Source organism: Chrysochloris asiatica, unplaced genomic scaffold (genome assembly GCF_000296735.1).
Source record: "Chrysochloris asiatica unplaced genomic scaffold, ChrAsi1.0 scaffold00033, whole genome shotgun sequence".
Lineage (NCBI taxonomy): Eukaryota > Metazoa > Chordata > Mammalia > Afrosoricida > Chrysochloridae > Chrysochloris > Chrysochloris asiatica.
Genome location: NW_006408551.1, coordinates 14,613,825 through 14,636,907, shown reverse-complemented (window position 1 = coordinate 14,636,907; position 23,083 = coordinate 14,613,825). Strand labels below are relative to the sequence as shown.

The 23,083-nt window shown below is 40.6% G+C and overlaps 1 protein-coding gene across 1 annotated transcript in view; it reads right to left on the bottom strand.

The window, feature by feature from the left end:
- The window catches only part of TBC1D30 (TBC1 domain family, member 30), a 77,934-nt gene extending 58,251 nt beyond the window's left edge, over window positions 1–19,683 (bottom strand). Inside the window, exons 1-7 of the mRNA XM_006859522.1 lie at window positions 19,521–19,683; window positions 16,480–16,541; window positions 15,887–15,952; window positions 13,271–13,396; window positions 11,097–11,282; window positions 5,188–5,356; window positions 538–706 (exon numbers count right to left, since the gene is read on the bottom strand). Coding sequence (XP_006859584.1) covers window positions 538–706; window positions 5,188–5,356; window positions 11,097–11,282; window positions 13,271–13,396; window positions 15,887–15,952; window positions 16,480–16,541; window positions 19,521–19,683 — 941 coding nt within the window. The remainder of the gene's footprint in view (window positions 1–537; window positions 707–5,187; window positions 5,357–11,096; window positions 11,283–13,270; window positions 13,397–15,886; window positions 15,953–16,479; window positions 16,542–19,520) is intronic.
- Window positions 19,684–23,083: the final 3,400 nt, after the last annotated feature.

The following is a 23,083-nucleotide window of genomic DNA, read 5'->3' as shown; positions in this document are numbered from 1 at the left end:
ATATGTTCACTTTGGAACAATCAATCAAAATCAAAGGACATTTACCTAAGGATAAAGCTGAGAAGGGATGGGAAGGCGGGTGGAATGGAAACAGGAAGCATAGGGAGAAAGCAGGGTAACTGTTGTAGGGAGGGGATTGCAAGCATTGAGATGAAATAAAGTGTATGATTTGTTGGATGTAAAACTGATGATCCTGTCTGTAAACCTTCACTGCATTCACAATAAAAAGTTTAAAAAATTGAAAGTAAATAAAGAATCAACCAGTCACTCCTGTAAAACTCCTTTTACTGAGGACAAGGAGAAACTACCCGCAAAATACTCCTTCCCTCTTCCCGCCAAAATAGATTCCATCTGCCCCCAAATCAATCAAGAGTGCACCTGGTGAGATTTCAGAACTCTAGAGTAATTGAGCAAGGTTCACAACTTTCTCTCTTCCTCACACTTAATTATGAGTATTGATGATTTACTAGTTAGAGAACACAAACTGGTTAAAGCCCTCAACAATGAAGAAATGAATGGAAGAAGAAAATCACTTACTCTCCCAGTTTTGCCCAGATAGCCAGCGACACCCTTAGGATGATTTCTGAACCTTCGAAGAAGACTGAATCCCAGATCTTTAAGACTGTGTGATTAGGGAGGCATGTGGCAAAAAGAGTCAGGAACCACTGCATGGTGAAGACATTTGTAAGTGGGGGCTCATATCCACCTGAAAGAAAGCAAACACACTGAATTCCTTTAGAAGTGATCATGTGTAAGGTGGACACATAGCCTCTTTCAGTCTTCCACGACCACCAAAAAAAAAAAGTTACATTTGCTACTGATTTCTTCACATGCCCAAAACGTGGTTTTTTCCTTCTTTATCCTTCCCTCTTCTGTAGACATTTTTTAAAATGTAATAAGAACCTCACAGACTTTTTAAGTTATTTAAGAAACTTTAACCTAAAGCTTACTTTAACTCTTATCTATTGTGGGATGCTAGAAATTAAGGAGAATGTTTTCTTCACAAATGATACAATTTTTATATAAAGGATTTGCTCAAAAGGGGGAGCAAAAAAATGCACATCTGGGAGCCTGGTGGCTCTATAGGATAAGCAATGGATTGCAAATCACAAGGCTGGTGGCTCGAGCCCATCAGCTGCTTCACGCGAGAAAGAAGTTTTCTGTTCCTACAAAGATTCATATACTTAAGTACCCTAATAAAGGTTTGCTGTTAGTCAGATCTGACTCATAGGGACCCAGTATAGGGTTTCTAAGGAACGGATGCAGGGTTTGAACAATCAACCTTATGGTTGGCAGTCCAGTGCTTATCCTACAACACCACACCAAGACTCCATATATGCGTGTGTGTGCATGTATATAATACACATATATATGTATACATGTATGTCAAAGTAGAACTGTACTCCATAAAGTTTTCAATGGCTGTAATGAGTCCTGGTGTGATGCTGTGGGTTAATGCGTCAAACTGCAAAGTCGTTTGAACTGCAAGGTCAGTGGTTCAAATTCACCAGCTGCTCCTTGGAAACCCTATACAGGGTCGCTATGGGTCGGAATCAACTCAACAGCACTAAACAACATCAACAACAATCTTTGAGAAATAGATCGCCAAACCGATTTTCTAAGGAGCCTCTGGGTAGACTTGAACTTCCAACTGTAGCTGAGCCCTAAACTATCTGCACCAACCAGGGACTCCTCTTAAAGGCAAGAGCATCCGATTCTCAACATCTTATAAACCCCACTTTGAATAGATTCAACTGATATAAGTATTATAAACATAAACATTATAAACTGCTTGTCTATTTAAATTATACACAGTTTTAAAGATCTGGAATACAGACCACTTTTGAAGTTTCTGAATTCATTAAAAAACATTTCCCCCTTCCATTTCCTAGAATAGCATAAGTATGTGCTCTAATGAGATAAAAACCTCAGCTTTTAAAAAAATTTCAATATTTAATTTGATTTCCCCTCCAAATTAGTCAATACATTCATTTACTCAAGTGTAAGGAAAATGAGGCCAGCTCCTCTGCAGTCATTTTCTTCTCCCTCATCTATGAACAATGGGAGTATCTTTGTTCAGAGTGTAGAGTCTGAAGTCTTTTGTTGCAGCCAAGTGCAGGGCAGAGTATAAAGGGATTGAGAGATGGAGGGAACATGCAACATTTAGCCCAAGCAAGCGTCTTTAACGATAGGATCAGCAAAGCTTGGTCTGTTTGAAAACAACACAAAGGACTGGCAAGTATATATGGCTCAGTCAAATAAATTAGAGGATTACTAATCAAATGGCTTAGGAAGTGACATGAACCGAATCATGCTGGAATCATAACTCCTACCCCTGCAGATGTAATCTCATCAATGCACTGGAATCACCTGTCACAATGCATCTACTGTAACAGAATTAATCCATGTGTTGAGATCTTAGCAGTGTAGGATGAATCCTAAACCTACTCACTTCTGTGTTACAAGAAGAACAGCACAGACACAAAAAAGGAGCCCTGGTGGTATAGTGAGGTAAGCACTGGGCTAGCTAACACCAAAGTTGGTGATTCAAACCCACTGAAGAAAGATGAGGCTGTTTGCTCCCATAAAGATTTACCATTTGGGAAATCCTATGGAGCAATTCTACTTTGTCCTGCGGGGGTCACTGTGAGTCAGAAAGATACACAGTGGAAGACAGACACTGCATGAGGATTACCGACATGCCAAGGAACCATGAAATGTCAGGGACTAATGACAAGGAAAGAAGGAATATGATTAAAACCCTAATCTGGACATCTAGCCTCCAGAATTTAGAGAACATAAATTCCTGCTCTTTAAAGCCACGTTCTAGTGGGATTTTGTGTTATAGCAGCACAAAGACAGAAGGTGCTATCACAGATCACAGAAACACGACAAGTGGATGTCTTTAACAAACAAAATCTAGTCTCTCAGTTTGTTGTTGTTGCTGTTGTTGGTGTTAAGTGCCGTCAAGTCAGTTCTGACTCACAGCAACCCTGTATAGGTTTTCCAAGGAGTGGCTGGTGAGTTTGAACCACCGACCACGTGGCTCAAACTGACCTTGTGGTCCACTGTGTTGTCCCAGAGTGCCACACCAGGACTCCTCTCACTGTTTGTTGTTGTTGCTAAGTGCCGTTGAGTCGATTCCAACCCATAGAGACCCTGCATAGGGTTTCCAAGGAGCAGCTGGTGAGCTTGAACCACCGACTTTGCAGTTCAAACGACTTTGCAGCAGACACATTAGCCCACAGCACCACACCAGGACTCACATTTTAGGAGGTTATAATTTAGTTCAAATTCAGAGCCAGCTCTAGGGGGAACACTTTCTCTCTGTGTCAGGTCTGGAGGAAAATCCTGGTCTCCCTTCAATATCTGTAGGCTTAGTCTTTTGGAGATCTACATGTGTCTTGGCATCAATCTTCTCTTGAGTCTGGAAGTTTTACAACCCAGGGACCTCAGGTGCAAAGACTGTGCTCTGCTTCTATTTGTTCTCTCTTGGTGGTAGTTAAGCTCCTCTGATTTCCACTTGCCTGTCAACTCCTTTGTGTGTCACAAAAGAAACCAGCTCAAGATACAGCCCAATCCTGTAGATGTCATCCTGCCTCATTAGCATAACCAAAACCCAAAAACAGAGATGAGGATAGTGGGATAGTAACATCATATCACAAAATGGAGGCTAATTATGTAATACTGAAAATCACGTTAACACACAAGAAGTTCATGGAAAAATTCCATTACCTTTCTATTACATTTTATCATGAGCAGTTTGAAGCTCCCTCATATTTTGCGGGGGGCAGGCGGGTGTGGGGTGTGGACACAATTCAATCCATAACATAAGGAAATACTTAAAGAGATATTATTGTTGTTAAGTGCCATCGACTCTGTTTCAACTCACAGCAACCCTTTATAGGGGTTTCCGAGGCTGTAAATGTTTGCGGGAGCAGAAAGCCTCATCTTTCTCCTGAAGAAAGGCTGGGGGGGCTAGCACTGCAGACCCTGTGGTTCACAGTCCATTGCTCATCCTACAAATCCATCATGCACTTAGAGACACTAAGTGTTACTCAATCTTCTATGTATTTTAATTACAAATTGTTGTTGTTGTTGTTGTTGTTGTTAAGCGCTGAAAGGTTGGTTCCAATCCATAGCAACGCCGTATAGGGTTTTTGAGGAGTGGCTAGTGGGTTTGAATAGCCGATCTTAAGGTTCAAACTGACCATACAGTCTAGTGCATTATACTACAGCACCACACTCTTTTAATATTTTCCCAAATATGGGGGACAGACAAGACTATGAATACATAGCCTAAAACAGGAACTGGTAACCATTTACTGGAAACACAAAGTTCTAACTGCTTCTCTGGCATCCTGAGCACAGTCTAGAAAATGCAATCGGTGCAATTACAGTGAATAACTCAAGTTGTTCTCCTGAAAACTGCACGATGCCCACAAGACAAAGCTGTTTGCGGAACAATCCCCATTACGGCCTCATTCAAGGGTCTGCCTTCAGTGGTTCAGATTCTACCTTGCTGAGGTCAAGAAGAGCCTCTCACCAGCAAGAACAGGCTGATTCACCTCAGTTAAATCTTAATGCCCAAAACATGAATAAATAAAAGGAATAGTAAAACAGTTCAATCCACAGGGCTGCTTTTATCTCCTACAATTTTATGAAATTGCCACTCCCCCATAACCTCAATGGTTCAGGCAAAGTCATGGTTTGTACTCAATTGTATCTATGGCTCCGTTTTCAAGAACTAGTGTGGATTTGGTGCCAGATTAGCAAAATTTAACTAGCTGGTGGTGGTGGTGGTGGTTATGCGACCCTGTACAGGGTTTCTGAGCCTGTAAATCTTTACAGGAGCAGAAAGCCTCATCTTTCTTCTGCGGAACTGTACGCCCTTCTGTATCTAGAATGCAGTATAGCATTTTAGTTGCTGATCTGGTACAGTTAAAGTATTAGGCTTTCAACTAACTTCCTAACTATGACCATGAGGTTAGCATGTGGTCCTGGGTTTGTTTTGTTTTTCTCCAGTTTTGTTGTGCTTCTCTTTATAGAAATCTATTTTCATTGTGTAAAATGTTCATCAACAGAAATAACTGGAAAATGCATTTCCAGCCAAGCTTCAGGCACCTGCACAGTGGAAATGAATAGTGTGAAATCTTTTCAAAGCATAGAGCAACACTGGATCACTACCTCCACTTTCTTTGTTTGCAGTTCTCTGAAGAGTGTCCAAGTGTTGTGATAATTCAGGGAGATTCATTCTCAAGAGGTCTCTGAAGACAGCCATATCCACAGACAACGCCCGGAGATTATTGACAAAATAGCTTTCAGGAAGTACTTTATCAATCAGGTAAATCATAATCTGAAGAAAAAGATAAAGAACATTGTGTCAGTACTACCTACCAGGATCCGAATAACAGAAAGAACACATCTCAGTTGACAAAGAGTGGTTAGCCAAACCACAACATTCTGTAAATGTGTCGGTACCAAATGTTCTGGATTTTTAGGATCATCTATAACCCCCAATGAGTGGCAGGCAGTCTAAAGTAACTCATATCCAAAGTCTGCTGTTGTCTGAAATTGCTAGATGGGCTGCTAGACCTAAGCTTACCCCTTATGTAGTTGTGATTATACAACCCTCAGCCACACTCAGACGGATGACAGAGTATTAGCCAGCAGGAGTCTCCATTCTGGCTTCTTGAAAGACAGCACAATTTTACAATGTTCACATGAAAACCAAGGGCTGAGATTCACTTACCATTAACCTGGATTATTACAGATTACTTCCCTCTCTTAGGATATTACAACAGATTTTCTTTGAACTGATGCTTTTTAAGCCATTTTTAAATCTGGGTAACTTTCATAAGACTGTCAACATACGTTAACACAACTTGTCAACACAACTACATAACTTCCTCAGATTAGTTTCATTCTTTCTGTTTGTGTTACCATCCAGAATGTCAAAAGGCACCAGTATGACTCTCCAAAACACATGTGAGTTCTGTATATCTGGTTCTTTTTCTGTCAGCTTGTATGCTCACTAAAAAGTTACAAACCCACTAAAAGATCAACTCATCCCCTGGGGTACATCTAAAACAAAATGAAAAACAAAATCACAGCCTGCCCTACATGTTTGGCATGGAAGTAGTCTCACATTTTGATTTTCAAGATAGTGCAAAACTCCCATTGTCTAGAAAAAAAAATTCCCTACCAGCTTTACCAAGAGATCATTTTCTTCTCATCCCTAGCCTGTAATGTTGACCATTTGGGACATATGTATCAGAAAGCCAAACTTGTGGTTGTTGTGTAGGCTCCAAAAGTAGCTGGTAGGTTTGAACTATCGACCTTGTGGCTACTAGTTCTGTGCTTATCCTACAGCATCACACAAGGGCTCTGAAGACCTGTTGTTACTTAAGTGCCGTCAAGTTAGTTCCGACATACAGCGACCCAGTATAGGGTATCCGAGAAGCAGCTGGTGAGCTTGAACCACAGACTTTGCGTTTCAAAGTGACTTTGCAGTTAAGCACATTAACCCACAGTGCCACACCAAAGGCTTTTATTACAGGGGTGAGCAGAACCAGGGAGTCTCTTCAGTCTTGTCAAGATAGAGTTTACTCGATAAGGTATCATCACCTCAGAGAAGAAACTCAGCAATAAGAAAAGTACAGCTGACGCCTGAACTACAAGGGTTTGAACTCCCCACATGCATGGAAATTTTTCTGTTGTTGCTGTAGTGAGCTCAAGTGTTCACATATCTGCTTCACACATTGTGTGACGCTGATCATCCTGGCAAAATTTTACTGGCATGTAACATGAATGATATTGTTTGATCATCTCTGCATTCTGTTGGATCACCCCTCTTTGGAATGGGCACAGATATGGAACTCTTCTAGTCAGTTGGCCAAATTTCTTGGCAAGTGCTCTATCAATTTGTTGAAAGACTTCAACTTGCATTCCATCAATTCCCAGAGTCTTGTTCTTTGCCAACAACACCTTCAGTGCACCTTGGACTTCTTCCTTCAGGGACTTTTTTCCTTCCACTGACTCTTGATCATATGCTACCTCTTGAAATGGCTGAATATCAACCATTTCTTTTTGGTACAGTGACTCTGTATTTCTCCTTCCATCTTCTTTCGATGTTTTTCTGCATCATTCAATATTTTGCCCAAGTTGCTAAATGCTGCTGAGTAGATTCTGACTCACAGCAACCCTGTACAGGATTTCCAAGGAGCAGCTACTGGGTTTGAACTGCAGACCTTATGGTTCACACTCCTGTGCTACAGCACCACATCAGGAGTCCATTTTGCCCATAGAATCTATTTTGCCCAAAGAATCTTTAAGTATTGCAAATCTAGGTTTGAGTTTTTTCTTCAGTTCTTTCACACTGATAAATGCTGAGTGTTTCCTTCCCTTTGGTTTTCTAACTCCATGTCTTTGCACATTTCATTATGATATTTGACTTTGTCTTGTGGAGCTGCCCTTTGAAATTTAAAGTTCAGCTCTTCTACCTCTTCACTTCTTCTATTTCCATTTTCTTTAGCATCTCTACACTGGAGAGCAAGTTTCAGAGTCTGTTCTGGCATCCATTTGGTCGTTTCCTTCTTTCTTGTCCTCTTAATAACCTTTTGCTTTCTTCCTGTATAATGCTCTTAATGTCATCCCACAACTCTTCTGTTCTTCGGTCTTTAGTGTCTAATGCATCAAATCTGTTCTTCAGATGATCTCTACATTCAGGTGGGATATGTTCAAGGTCATATATTGGCTCCTGTGGACTTGTTTTAATTTTTTCAGCTTTAGCCTGAACTTGAATATGAGCAACTGATGGACTGTTTCACAATCTGCCCCTGACCTTCTTTTGGTAGATGATAATGAAGATTCTCCACTATCTCTTTCTACAGATGTAGCTTAATTTGATTTCTGTGTAGTCCATCTGGTGAGGCACATGTGTATAGTTGTCTTTCATGTTGTTGAAAAAAAAAAAAAAAGTATTTGTAATGAATATGTCTTTGGCTTATGAAATTGTATCATGCGATCTCTAACACTGTTTTTATCACCAAGGCCTTATTTTCCAACTACTGATCCTTCCTCTTTGTTTCCAACTTTTGCATCCCAATCTCCAGTAATTATCAATACATCTCAATTACATGTTTGATCAATTTCAGACTGAAGAAGTTGGTAAAATTCTTCTATTTCATCATCACTGGCTTTAGTAGTTGGTGAGTTAATTTGAATATTATTAATTCATCTTCCTTGTAGGCATACTGAGATTATCCGATCACAAACAGCATTATACTTCAAGACAGATGTTAAAATGTTCTTTTTGATGATGAATGTGATGCCATTCTTGGCATAGTAAATCATAAGTGCCTGATTGAAAATGGCCAATACCAGTCCATTTCAGCTCACTAATGCCTAGGATATTGATGTTTATGCACTCCATTTCATTTTTCCACCTCCCAATTTTCCTAGACTCATACTCCATACATTCCATGTTCCGAATATTAATGGATGTTTAAGAGCTGCTTCTCCTCATTTTGAGAAGCCAAAATAACTGCTGGAAAAACACTGACACCCAATTTTTTCCTTTGTATGAGAAGTGTTTCTTCATAAACCCATCTGTCCCCTGCATATTAAATGTTTTATGATGAAGATCTACATGTTCCTTAATAATGATGATGGCTTCTCATCCTACGGGGGTCAGTTTTTCATGGGCAGAAATATAAATATTTTATTTCTTTGGTTTATCTAATCCATGATTTTATGTGAATTCCTAGTTTTTCAAGGAGTCCTCTCATGACTTGATTAACATATATCTTTCCTTCCCCAAACCTCACCCTGTCTCCTCAGCACTTAATCATAAGCTCTTATCCTAAATTTTCAAAAGTTCCCGTTTCAGAGTCATATATTACATCTGCTAGAAAGTAAATGACTAAATCTGACAGAGTAAACCAAATTGTTTCTTAGTAGAAAATATTTTAAATTCATATTTCATTTGTTATTTCTTTTTTTTTTTTTTTTTCCATTTGATGAACAAATATCTTCAAAATGTTTCCTTAAATACAGGGCTAGAAAAAGAAAAAGGAATAATCCAAATATAAAACATGTTAGAATGGAATTATAATTAATTCCACCATAATGTCTATGAAACCAGGAGGAACATTTGTTTATTTTTCCATATCACATTCGTTAGCGATTGAGAATATCACTAGGGTATTCACCATGTTCAAACAGAGCAATTCCTTCCACCTCTGCTCAAATACAAAGACTAAGTATTCATTTCATATATCATAAAGCACTACAATCAACTACAGTTCAAAGGTTCAAATATGAATGAGTAATCTCGCAGTGCCCTAAGCAAACAAGGCAGTAGACATCTTCCACATTTAAAATACTTCCGTTCTTACAAAGACTACACTTCTGGTGATTCACTGACTCACATTCAGACCTATAAGCTTAAATTGCTAATGTTCCATTTCCGAGTGTTTCCAGATATTTTTTTATTTTAATAATAAAGGTCCTAGACTTCAAAGGAGCCCTGGTGCGGCATTGTAGGATAAGTACTGGATTGCTAATCGCAAGGTCAGCTGTTCAAACCCACCAGCAGCTCCTCAGAAACCCTACAGAGGGTCGCTATGAGTCAGAAGCAACTCCAAAGCACTTGACAACCACAAGACTTCAAAGATTAGAAGATGATCTCAGTCTAATTCACCACTGTAACATTTCTCCATGAAAATATCTTCCATCATAAATATTCCCTGTAAATCCACCTCCTCCTGGATCTCCTGACCCAGAATTATCATGACTGGTATGATGGCAGTCTTTGAGTCCCCCATCCCTCCCTCTCACCTGGCAGTCACTGAGGATAGTCCCTTGACTATAAACTGGACATAGTGTCTAGCTTCTAAAGAATGTTGTTGTTAAGTGCCTTCAAGTTGGTTATGACTCACAGTGACCTTGTATAGGGTTTCTGAGGAATGGCTAGTGAATTTGAACTGCCAACCTTGCAGTTCAAACCAACCTACAATCCAGTGCATTAGCCCACAGCACCACACCAGGACTCCAGCAAAATGTTGGACACTCACTTCCAATATTGAATTAAAAATCTGTAACTTATTCTCTTCTGCCTTGTTCTCTCAAACTCTCTTGCTCACTCTAAGGGAAGCAAGTCACGCTGTTGTGAGATAAAATGGATCAAGTGGCAAGAAACTAATGGAGGCCTCCAGCCAACAGCCAGCAAGGAATGGAGGCTCTAAGTCCAAGAGCCTTCAAGGAACTGAATCTTGCCAACAACCACATGAATACACTTGAAAGCAAATGATCCCTCCGATTAAGTTTTTAGATACAACTGCAGCCCTGGCCAATCATTTAAATGCATCCTCTTAAGGGACTCTGAAGGAGCTCTGGTAGCACAGTGCTTACAAGTCGTGCTGTTATCCTCAAGGTAAGCAGTTCGAAACTACCAGCCATTCCACAAGAGAAAGATGAGACTTTCTGTTCCTGTGAAGATTTACAGCCTTGGAAACCCTATACCGGATAGCTATGAGTCGGAATTGACTCCATGACACACTCTCACCACCATGAAGGGTCTCTGAAGTCCCGGTGTGGCACTGTGGTTTAAGGTGCTGGACTGCAAAACTGGTTTGAACCACAAGGTCAGCAGTTCAAGCTCACCAGCCACTCTTCAGAAACCCTATACAGGGTTGCTATGGGTCAGAACCGACTCGACAGCACTTAACAACAAGGGACTTTAAGCCAGAGGTACCCAGCTTAGCTGTGCTCAGATTCCTGCCTCAAACTGAAATAATAAAGTTTTGCTCTTTTGAACAGCTAACTTGTAACACATCAATGGGTAACTATTATAGTTGGTATTTACTTTGCTTTAAAAACATGTCTTATAAGAGAGACTAAAAACATAATCATTCTCCTCACATTTGGCAGCTTTTCATTTGGCTTCTCCTTCACCTGGGGGAAATAAGACCAAGGGTAACTGCAAAAGCATGGCAAACACCGTGGAAACTGTGGAAAGGGTAGGGCATAAAGGAAATTATCGTTGCAATTCTCCACTCTTGGTAAGGCAGCCTTCTTCAGAGCCTGATACTCACTTTCAGTGCATCTCCTTCATTGCCTTCCATCACCTCCAGAATTAGTGCAGCCAGGATGTTAAAGCCTTGGCAGTACCCAACATTTTTGTTCCACCGGGCATAGGCCAGAAGGACCCTCTTCAACACAACTCTGTCTTGTTCAGCCTCCTGGCCACAGTAAGAACTACAGCCCGTACGGTGTAGATCCTAAAGTGGGAGGAAAGCAATTTAATATTTTTTAAAAGGACTCTTATATTTCCCTACCACCGCCAAAATACCATTAGTTATTTCTTTGCCTCCCCGTTAAGTAGAGTCAAATTGCCAACATGGGTTTTAATTTTTTTTTAAATGTGTATGTGCTTATATGCATGTGCCAAAATAGTTCAAAGCTTTCTTCCTTTCTTTCTTTTTTAATGAATTCAAATATGACATGTACATGGTATTTACAAGGGAAATTTCAGGCAGACAAATTTTCTACACAGTGTTTCCAGAATTCAACACAAAATATGACTCAGAATTAAGCAGAATCACATTATACTTTCATATAAACTGAAAGTTTATTCTAGTATTATGCTTCAGATAAAACATATGTATGACTGATGCTAGCATTATTCCTTTCTACAACATACAGTATTTAGCTATTAAAACTCCAAAAAGTATTAACAAAAAAAATCAAAATAGCAAAACCTGCAGTCTGTATCCTAGAGCTCAAGACTGAAAAACCAGTCTTTCCATATTGTTTTGTAAATTTGTATAAGGAGCAGAGAATGTTGGCGCATTTTCATATTTAAAGAAGGCAGCATCTATAATTTAGTTACCAAGCAAAGACTGGTTTTCAAGAGCTGAAGTCATTTTACTGACCCAGCACTCACTTCAGTGAGGGAAGAAAAGATCCTCTTAATAATAAGCTCATGATAAAAATGTGTGTTGCCTTAATTCACTAGTAATATTTCAAATACTTCAGATCTCTATGAAACTTTATAGAAGTTCAAAAAATAACTGAAATGTAGATGATGAAAAGGCTTTTCAACTATACAGAGTAAATTGCATTATTTTTTTAAGCATTTGTCTGAAACAGATCAATGTAGGTCAAAAGGGAGCTAATCGCTGGTCACTAAAATTTGGATTAAAAACAACTTTCCTTTTAAAGCCTCTGCTTATTTAGCATCACAGTTTAATGTGCTCTTATAAAGCAAAAGCCATGTGCTAAATTAGGCTTATGTAAGAGAATAATACTGGCATCAAACAGAACCAGGGTCCTTGGCTTTTAGCATCAGGTTCTAATCAACTGTAATAATCCAAGTAGGTAAAGCACAGTTGTTTCCACAGCTGGTCTGAACCCTCAACCACCTGGTTTGAAATACAGCTGCCAGTCAACCTATCTTTATAAACTGATAGCTAAGAAATCATCAAAGAACCAAACAAAATCTAAATTATTCTAAAATGAAATATATTTAACTTTCCATTTCTCACTGACTTTTATGTAAAAATCCAGTTGGCTGTAACTGTCCCAAGCTAAAGAAAAAAAAAAAAGGAATTTCAATCTATTATCTCTGGTAGCGTTGTTGTTGTTGTTGTTATGTGCCGTGGAGTCGGAACCGACTCATAGCGACCCTGTACAGGGTTTCCGAGGGTGTAAATCTTTACGGGAGTAGAAAGCCTCATCTTTCTCCCGCGGAGCAGCTGGTAGTTTCGAACTGCTGACCTTGCGGTTCACAGCCCAAGTCGTAACCACTACGCTACCAGAGCTCCTTATCTCTGGTAGCGTAGTGGTTACAAATTGGGCTGCCAACCGCAAGGTCAGCAGTTCAAAACTGCCAGCTGTTCCTCAGGAGAAAGATCAGACTTTCTGCTCCTGTAAATATTTACAGCCTCGGAAACACTGTACAGGGTTGCTATGAGTCAGAACCAACTCCACGGCACATAACAACAACAACAATTATCTGAAGAAGAATAAACTGAATCTGAATAAAATCTAATTCATTCATACTTTCCTCTTATTGATAACATTAAAATTTAGGAAGACAAGACACAGTCAAGATTCTGCCTAAAAGTTTTAAATGAATGAAATGAGGGAGCAGAAACTAGACATCCAGACCCAAGACTGAGATCAACTGATCCTCTATCCAGGAAACATCTGGCTGTTTGAGTTTTCCTTCTAATTCAGGTCAACAGGCCACATCAGGGGTATTTACCTTGACTATCTGAATTCCCATGGAGTCATCATCAGGGTTACTCCTTTCATTAAATGTGAAGCGCATGGTTTTGTCCCAATCAATGGCTATACTGTGCAAATAATGATCAGCCAAGGTCAGCCAAACCTAAAACATTACAAAAAGAATGCTAGAGTAGACATAATTTCACCTTTCTTTATTGGAAAACAGTTATTGTGCCTAAACCAGATATAAAAATCTACAAGAGCCTTGTGGAAATGTTTATTGTACTTGAATTGAACTTTTTATGGACTTTCATTTATTTTTTAGTAAATATTTGTTGAGCTTCCATGAGTCAAGCAGTGATCCAGGCACCAGGAATACTGGTAAGAAAACATTTTTCTAGTTAATTCAGTGAACTGAATTAGCTTTATTATCTTATAATTTTGTTACACTTGGCTCTGAATTGTTCTCTGTGAACAACTGAGTAAGAGTCACTAGGTCATTCACAAACATGAATGACCTTTTTCATTGTGAAGTGATTTCTGCTTTTAAATCATCCCTGTCTCATACTTGTTGCCATCAAGTTGATTCTGACTTCTAGGGACACTACAGGAATAGAGTCCTGGTGTGGCACAGCAGGATAATGCACTGGATCACAAGGTCAGTTTGAACTGCTTACCTACCAGCCGCTTTTCCGAAACCCTACACAGGGTCACTATGAGTTGGAACCAACTCAACGGCCCATAACAGCAACAACACAGGACAAGTAAAACTGTCCCATAGGGTTTCCGAGGCTGTCATCTTCATGGAAGCAGACTGCCACTGTGGAGCAGCTGGTGGGTTCAAACTGCCAGTCTCTTGGTTAGCAGCCCAGTGCTTAAACCACCAGACCTTAGATGGCACAGTGGTGAAGGAAGCTCAGCTTCTAACCAAAAGTTGTGTAGTTATAACCCACCAGCCATTCTGCAGAAGATGTGGCAGTCTGCTTCTATGGAGATGACAACCTAGGAAACCTACGGGGCAGTTCTACTTTGTCCTATCGGGTCACAGTGAGTAGGACTCGATCCGCTGGCACACAACAACTATCTCACACAAAAAACTGGCAAATGGACTCCCACAATGGATAGTTTAAAAAAATCACTGGGTATTTTCACACTTTGATTACCTTATCCTGAAAAGCTGTCTCAGAAAGAGTGATTCCATAATGCCATTTTTTAAATGTATATTTTGAGGACTCCCTAATGTTCAAATTTAAGGAGTATTAAGATTAGGTTCACAAATAATATTCTAGAGAGCATGTGAAGTTTAGTATTTGAATGGAGTTTAGCAGGAATAACTAATTAATGTTTCCAGCCAGACCTCTCTCCTAAGCATCAAAATCTTATGTCCAAATGCCTACTTGCCACCTTCAACTTAGATACCTACTAGGCATATCAACCTTAAAACCTATCTCGTACTCCACGCTCTTCCAATTATACATACATACACACCTACATTTACATACACATTGATCCTCTACCTCTCCATTGCTCAGACAAAAATCTCATCATGAAGTTCTTCTTAAACTTCTCACTCAATCTTATAGGAAATTGAATCAGCTCAGCCTTTAAAATAGATCTTGAAACTAAGGCCTTCTCTCCATATCCATTCCATCCTGATCCAAGTTATTAATCCCACTTGTTTCAGTTATTGCGAGTGTCCTAATGATTTTCCTGCTTCTGCCTTTGTTCTTCTACTGCCTATTCTCAAGTCAGTAGCCAAAGAAGTTCATTTAAAATGTAAGTCATATCCCTCCTCTGCTTAACCTTTTCCAGTGTGTCCTATCTCACAATGGGCAAAAGCTCAACTCCTACTATGTCCTGCAAGGTGCCCCCACACCGCCATCACCACCACCAAGCACCACAGTATCTCTACAACCCTGTCTCTTAGTGCTCTCCCTTGCTCACCATGCTGCAACCACCCTGGCCTATTGCTTTTGCTTGAATCCTTCTGAGATGCTCCCACCTTAGGCTTCTGCCTTGGCTGTTCCCGTTCTGCAAAGCACTTCCCCACATACCTGTATGGCTCGCCCTTCACCTCCTTCAGAGACTTACTCAAATGTCAGCTCTTCAGTGAAGTCTCCTCTTATCTTTCCGATTTTAAATTTGAACTCCCTGCCTCCAATCTGGGAGTCCTGTGTGGTGCTATAGCATAAGCACTGGACTAAAAGGTCAGTTTGAACTGCAAGGTCAGTGGATCAACTCACCAAAGACTCCTTGGAAACCCTATACAGGGTCGCTATGAGTCAGAAGCAACTCAACAGCACTTAACAATCACAACAACGACCTCCAATCTGCCTCATTCTCCTTATCACTTTCCCAGCTTTTTCTTTAGCAATAGAACCTATCATTACCTTACATACTTTATATTGTATTCATTGCGAATTCCATAAAGATAAAACCTTCTGCCTGTTTTAATTTTTTTCTACTACTGGATCCTCAGAACCAAGAACACCAACAGTATTTAGCATAGAATAGACAATAAATACTGAATGACTAATGAAGAGAGACAAATTTCAAATGACTAAATCTAGATTTTCCTTTTTATACTCCAGAAACTTCTAAGAGAGACAGAGTGTTGGTCCTTTGGTATTTTAGCCCTCGGAATCCTCCTTACCTTTCTCCTCCATTCCTTTGGTATTCCTGTTGATAGTCTGGCAACTGCTTTGAGAGCATCATACCACTAGGAGCAAAGAAGAAATACTGGGGAAGTAATAATGCTGACTTATACAAGCACTTTTCAAACTTATTCCCATCTCTGCACCCATAGAGTATGGTACAAAATGCATATAGTTCACTGGGGTAAATGGTCAGTTTTTTCGGCCAGATGGAATTGGTCTAGTGGCTACCCCAAATCCTAGCCCTCAGGCACCCTTAACACACCTGTGACTCACACGCAGCACATACACGAGTTGGGAAACCATGGTATTCAAGCCAAAAAAATTTGGGCTCTGGGGTTTTAGAATTTTGTTCTCCACATTGACCATTAAAAGAAAGTGCAACATTTTTCATTGTAACTATAAACCTAGGCAACGTGGTATTTCATAAGTTATTTTACCAATCATTTAAAAAACTGACAAGTATATGTAATATATTTAATAATATACTTGTATATATGTAATAATATACAAGTATATTATTAAATATATTTCAGTGCATGTTGTAGATACCTTAAAATGAAAGTGTGTTCAAAACCAAAAATAAAATTACCTGCTGAAAGCCATTTTGACCTAAAGATGGCTCAAGAGTAAACTTCAACTTTGTGTCAACTCCTGAAAGAAAAATACATAAACAGCTGTTAATTTTGGACAAAATCACAAGTTATACAAAAATAAAAGTAAAAATTAACCGAATTTGGCTGAATTATCATTAATGTCCTTAAAACAAGTGGTGATACATTACCCACAAGAATGCCTCCTGCTGTGGTGTGTGATTTAAGTCATAACATTGATTATTAAAATAAGAAAATACCCTATGAAATGGAGCTTATCACAAAGGCCTGTGGTTTCCACAGATACCTTTAGAATAAAGAAAACAAAGCCAAAAATGATACTACAGGTCACAAAGACCTCCAATCAACTTTGATGCCTAGGCTCAGACCAAATGACTATGAGCATTACAAATAAAGAATTTCATAGTTGTTTTATCTCCAAAATAAGTATGATAACATCTCAGAAGATTGCTGTGATAATTAACTCAGTACTATACATCACCTAGCAGAGTATACTTAATATCTGTGAAATTAGAAAAAGAATTCTCACCCGAGACCATTTGTTTCTCTAGGACACTTGCATGGAATAAGTCTATCAAGAAACATTAAGCAGAATACCAAAAGCTATAAAAATTATATTATTGTCTTTCATCTTACAGAATAACCCATTATAACAATTACATTTGGAGATTTCCACATTTAAAAATGTTATCTGATATATGTGTGCTTCATTGTAGATTACAAGTTAAAAATAGAACTGAACTCTAATCCCAAGTAAACTGCAACTTGAGATAAACTTCTTTGACTCAACTCAAACCTATGGACTAAATATAAATAAATGGGGCAAGATATGATAGTTACATATTTAATACTCACACTGGGCTTTTATTAACTAGAATTATGTATCAAAGTATGTACTACTACTGAAGAAAATTACATGACACAACTTTAATTCCTCTCACACATACCAGGTGCCATCAAGTCGATTTTAAGTGACAATCAAATGCTATGTATTATTTTTCTACAATTTCAAAATCAATCAGGTAACATTTTTTAAATTACTTTTTAAAAAATTTATTACTTAAAAGTTCAAAGACCAAAAAACATCAAACATTAACAATAAAATTACAGTATTACAAATTACAAAAGTGAAAAATCATGCCATTCTCTGTTTCTACAAGGTTGATTACAGAATAGGCACACCAAGAACATCTAAACAACTTGCCCTGCTTAGGTATGTGGATAAGAACTATCTTCAGAATTTGAATCACAATCTATGCACATATATGGAGGCAAGAGGCTGGAAAGAAACAGCTATAATTTGCTCAAATCCATGACAGTATAAAGATGACCCTCTTGGAGTCCTGGAAGAGTGCTGTGAACAAATAAGTTGGGTCCTCCATGTCTAAAAGTCAAGCTGTAGTAGAGAACCACAGGCATCCAACCAATGCCTTGGTATTTCTTTTCAAAGCTACAGAGCAGAAACTCTACTCTACTAGGACAGATATTATTTTCTTCTCCAAAAGTATATGAAATACCCCACGTTTTCTCATCGTTCTGTGGTGGTTTAAATGTAGTCCTGCCCCAGAAAAGACTTGGCCATACAACAGCCACAAGAGTGCCTTCTTCAACCCCAGTGGGTGATTTAAGGCACTATGAAACAGACCCTGTTGTGAGGCTGCTGTCCCGACGGGGGGTGCTGAAAGGAGGAGCGAGCGTACAATCGTGACGTTTGCTTTATTATAACAAAGACCAGGAAATTCAGTCTCCACTGATCTTATTCCTACAGTCATAGTAATCTTGGATTCCCTGTATATATGAACAAATAAGCTCCCTTGACTTTGTCATAGCACCTGCCGTGTATCACGCTGATCACCTTCCTGGGCTGGGCTTGGTTAGTCAAAACCACAACTATTTTCTCGTGACCAAAATTGAGTCCTAGAGTATAACTGGAATTGATCATTCACCACCTGCAGCAAAAGCTGAAATCAGGTCATTTTCACCCCCTTTCTTCTGACTGAATAAGGGAGGGAGGTTTATGTTTCATCTGATAACCACTACTGTGCCAGATTCAGAAATACAAAACACTTTTAACGTGGGAAGGAGATTTAGAGGGAGTAGAAAAAAAGGGTAAAGGAAGGCAGTGAATAAATACTAGTCTCTGCAACTAGACACTTCCTTGGGGAGAAAAACAAAGAAACCATCGCAAAGACAGCCATGGGTTTCACCCTTGGGAACTTGGTGTCTGGGCTGATTTCCCCCAGCAGCTCCAGGATAACACATCCCCAGTGCACTGAGGCTGGAGGAGGAGAGCAAGATAACCAACCTGCCGGGAGCCACGTTGCCAGTAATCTGTGTCCAGGCACCTGAGCTACGGCAGAGCTCTTAAAACCCCAGGGAGCAGCATACTGGGAGGTAGGACAGACACAGAGTTATGCAGCCTGGAGAAGCAGGGATGTGTAAACACATGCTGACTGCAAAAAGGGCCTAATCTAATAGGGGCAGGAGCGCTCCTAGATCTTCCCCATAGAAGCAGTAATCGCCAGCCTGTTATTAAGCGTTTCCGACCGCCCTACCCCACTCGGACACAGAATTAGACGTTACAGATGAGCTGACCTGGCATTCCCCTCGTATCAAACATATGCCTGAAGGGCTGGCTCCCTTTCCTGGCACCACACACCTCTTTCAATCTCTGGCTTCTCAAGCCCAGAGCACAATAGGTGGAGCGGCCTCCCGTGCCCAGGGCGCCTGCCAGCACTTCCCCACAGCTTGTAAGAGGGAGAGCTTGGCTCACCCGCAGCCCATGGCACAAGCAGGACGAACCGAAGCACAAGGTGGGCACCCATCAAGCAGCCGGAGGAATCTGCCACCCAGCCAGATCCAGCCTCCTTGGCTCCAATCCGCGGTGTCGGGTATGGAACCGCCCTCAAGTGCTCCCAAGTCGAAGCGGTGCCGAACATAAACAGAGCCCAGAGCAACACCAGCTGCGGGGCCGCCACAGTACTTTCAACTGCTCGGTTGGTAGCACTGGGGTCCTCACCTGGCTCCAGGGTGCAGAGCAGTCGGGGCGCGGTCCGGGAAATGCAGCTGCGCTTCTTGAGCACATTGCTCAGGATGGTACCCACGCCACCTCCACCGCCGCCCTGCCGTTTCAGGCATCTCCCCCCACGCCTCAGGGAGCCGGTCAGCTTGTCCTGCCGCATGCGAGAGCACCCTGGGCTCCGATGCGGCCACTGTCCGCCTCGACTCCTGCCACCCTGCGGGGTGCCGGGCTTATCACCCCGGGAGTCTATGTGTCGGCACAGGCAGGGGTCCCTCGGGTGGAGTGAAAGCGTGCAGTAAGCGCTTGGGGTTTGAGAGGACCTGCGGGACGCCGCGGTAGCCACAGAGCACAGGGAGGCCGGCAGGCATCTGCAGTGCGGAGACTGCACAGCCGAGGCAGGAGAGCTTAGGGCGGGGAGGGTGGGAGCGAGAGAGCCAGCGAGCGAGCGAGCGAACGAACGCGGGAGACGGAGGCGGCGCTCCCGCCCCCAATCCCGGCATCACAGTGCGCAGGCGGGGCGGCCCTAGCTCCAGGGTGCGCCCAGGCCCGCTCAATTCACCTGCTCCTGGAGCTGCGTAGCCAGAGAGCAACCGCGCTGATGATCTAGAAGCAGCAGCAGCAGCAATTTCTGTGCTTCTCCCAAGATCTGAGAGGGGTTGGAGGGGGGCCCAATAGGTGTAAGTCTTAAGGTGAAACGTACAGAAAACCGAGATGCAACTGGCCACCGCCCCACCAGAAGCAACCTCAGAAGGGTTGCCCAGCCAGCTACAGGGCAAATCTGGCCACACAATGTATTTATTGGCAGATGATGAAACACAAGCTTCGTCCCAAATTGCTTTAAACTCTTTCCTAGCAGCTTAGGGTATAAAAGCCTGGAAAGATATTGCAGGGGGGGGAGGGGCGGGGAGAGGGAGGGAGGTTGTTTCTCTAGCAATTGGCTTCAAGAAAAATAATACTCATTTAAAAGCCGTTTACAAAAAAAAAAAAAAAAAGCGTCCTTATCTAGAAACTTTGGGAATTCAGACTATTAGCCATCACTACCATAAAAATAAGGAGCTCTGGTAACGTAGTGGTTACAAATCGGGTTGCCAACCTCAGTGTCAAGCAGTTCGAAACTACCAGCTGTTCCGCGGGAGAAAGATGAGGCTTTCTGCTCCCATAAAGATTTACAGCCTCGGAAACCCTGTGTATACAGGGTCGTTTTGAGTCGGAACCGACTCCATGGCACATAACAACAACAACCATAAAAATATCAGTCTTAAACTGTGACATTTACTTAAACGGGTATTAAGCAGCACACACACACACAAAGAGGAATAGAAAGGAAAGGCTATGGGGAGAAATATAAATAGTATTTGCTAATATTTAGAAAAAGAAACACTGGAACTAATAAAAATATATATATATATGAGGGAAGAAACAGTTTGTAGGAGACAGGTCTGGAAAACAGACTTTTTTACATGTCCTTTACATAGTTTTAAATTAGCAATACTAATAAATAAAATAAAATCCTAAAAATTGAAAGTGATCTGAACCCCACACTTCATCTGAGGTTTCTACACTGACATTTTTCCCTTTTTAAGAATTTTTAGGTTCTTCTATCCATGCTACTTTCACTCAATTCACAATAAAAATTAAAAAAAAAAAAGTCATGGTATGGCACTGTAGGATAAACATTGGACTGATAACTGCAAGGTCAGTAGTTCAAAGATACCAGCTGCTCCTCATCTGTCTGAATCAGAATCAACTCACAGGCACTTAAAAACAACAATGGATAAAATACTGAAGGATGCAGGCAGGGAGCATTAAAAGAAGGTGGTGGTCATGGTGGTTGTGTGCCGTGGAGTCGGTTCCAACTCATAGCGACCCTGTACAGGGTTTCCGAGGCTGTACATCTTTACCGCGGAATAGCTGGTAGTTTCGAACTGCTGACCTTAAGGTTGTCAGCCCGATTCATAACCACTATGCTACCAGAGCTCCTTTAAAAGAAGGTGGAAGGAGCTAAATGAAACATTCTATGATAGTTATAGGGCAGGTGGGTGGGAGAGGGGAAAATATAAAAATGAAAGTGAGCAGAGGTAAATACTGTTGACGGATGGTACATGGAGTGGACTGAAGTTATTGTAATGACAAAGTGTATAATTTGTTGAATGTGGGACTGATGATCTGTTCTGTAAACTTTTACTCAATTCACAATAAAAAGTTTAAAAAAAAAAAGATGGAAGGAATACACTGTACCAAAAAGAACTGGCTATGTTCAGCCATTTTAGGAAGTAACACATAATCAAGAACCTATGGTCTAGAAGGAAGAAGTCTAAGATGCACTGAAGGCATTAGCGGAAAAACAAGACTCCAAAATGTTACAGAATACCAATTGAAACGTTTCAACAAACTGATGCAGCACTAGAAGCATTCACCATTCTATGCCAAAATATTTGGAAGACTTGGTCAACTGACTAGAAAAGATCCATATATTTGTGCCCATTTCAAAGAAAGGTGATCCAACAGACAGTGAAAATGATCAAACTATGTCATTAATATCACACACAAGTACAATTTTGTTGAAGATCATTCAAAAACATTTGCAGCAGCATATTGGCAGGGAGCTGCCAGAGATTCAAATGGGATTCAGTAGAGGGTTATATCATTGCTAATATCAGATATATCTTGGCTAAAAGCAGAGAGTACCAGAAAGATGTTTAGTGCGTTTTATTCACTATGCGAAGGCATTAAGCTGTGTAAATCATAAAAAGCTAGGGAAAATACTGCAAAGAACAGAATCTCAGAACACTTCATTGCACTCATGTGAAACCTGTTTATAGGACACGAGGCAATTATTCAAACAGAACAAGAGGAAACTGTGGTTTAAACTCAGGAAAGGTATGTGTTAGGGTTGTATTCTTTCATTCAGTCTGTATGCTGAGGAAATAATCCAGGAACTGAATTATATAAAGAATGCAGCATCAGAATTGGAGGAAGGCTCATCCACAACTTACAATGTGCAGAAGACACAACCTTGTTTGTTTAAGAGGTACCTGAGAACCTTACTAAAAAAATTCAGTCTTCAATATGGATTACAACACAATGTAAAGCAGACAAACGGCATCACATTACACGGTTTGAAAAAAAACGAAGCAATCAAGGATATCACTGTACTTGTATCCACAATCAATGTTCACTGAAACAGCAGTCAAGAAACCAAATGATGTATTATTACATTGGGAAAATGTACTGCCTAAGATCTCTTGTTAAACAGTAAAAAGGTCACTCTGAGGACTAGGATGCACCTGGATCCAAGCCATGGTATTTTCAATCAGCTCATATGCATGTGAAAGCTGGGCAGTTAATAAGGAAGATAAGAGAATTGGTATATTTGAATTACGGTGTTGGTGAAGAATGTTGAAAGTAACAATGGACAAACAAATCTGTCTTGAAAGAAGTGCAGCCAGAACGTTCCTTAAAAGCGAGGATGGTGAAACTTCATCTCACCTACTGTGGGCATGTTACCTGGAGGTGTTAGTCCCTGAAAAAGGATATCAGGTTTGGTAAAATACAGGGTC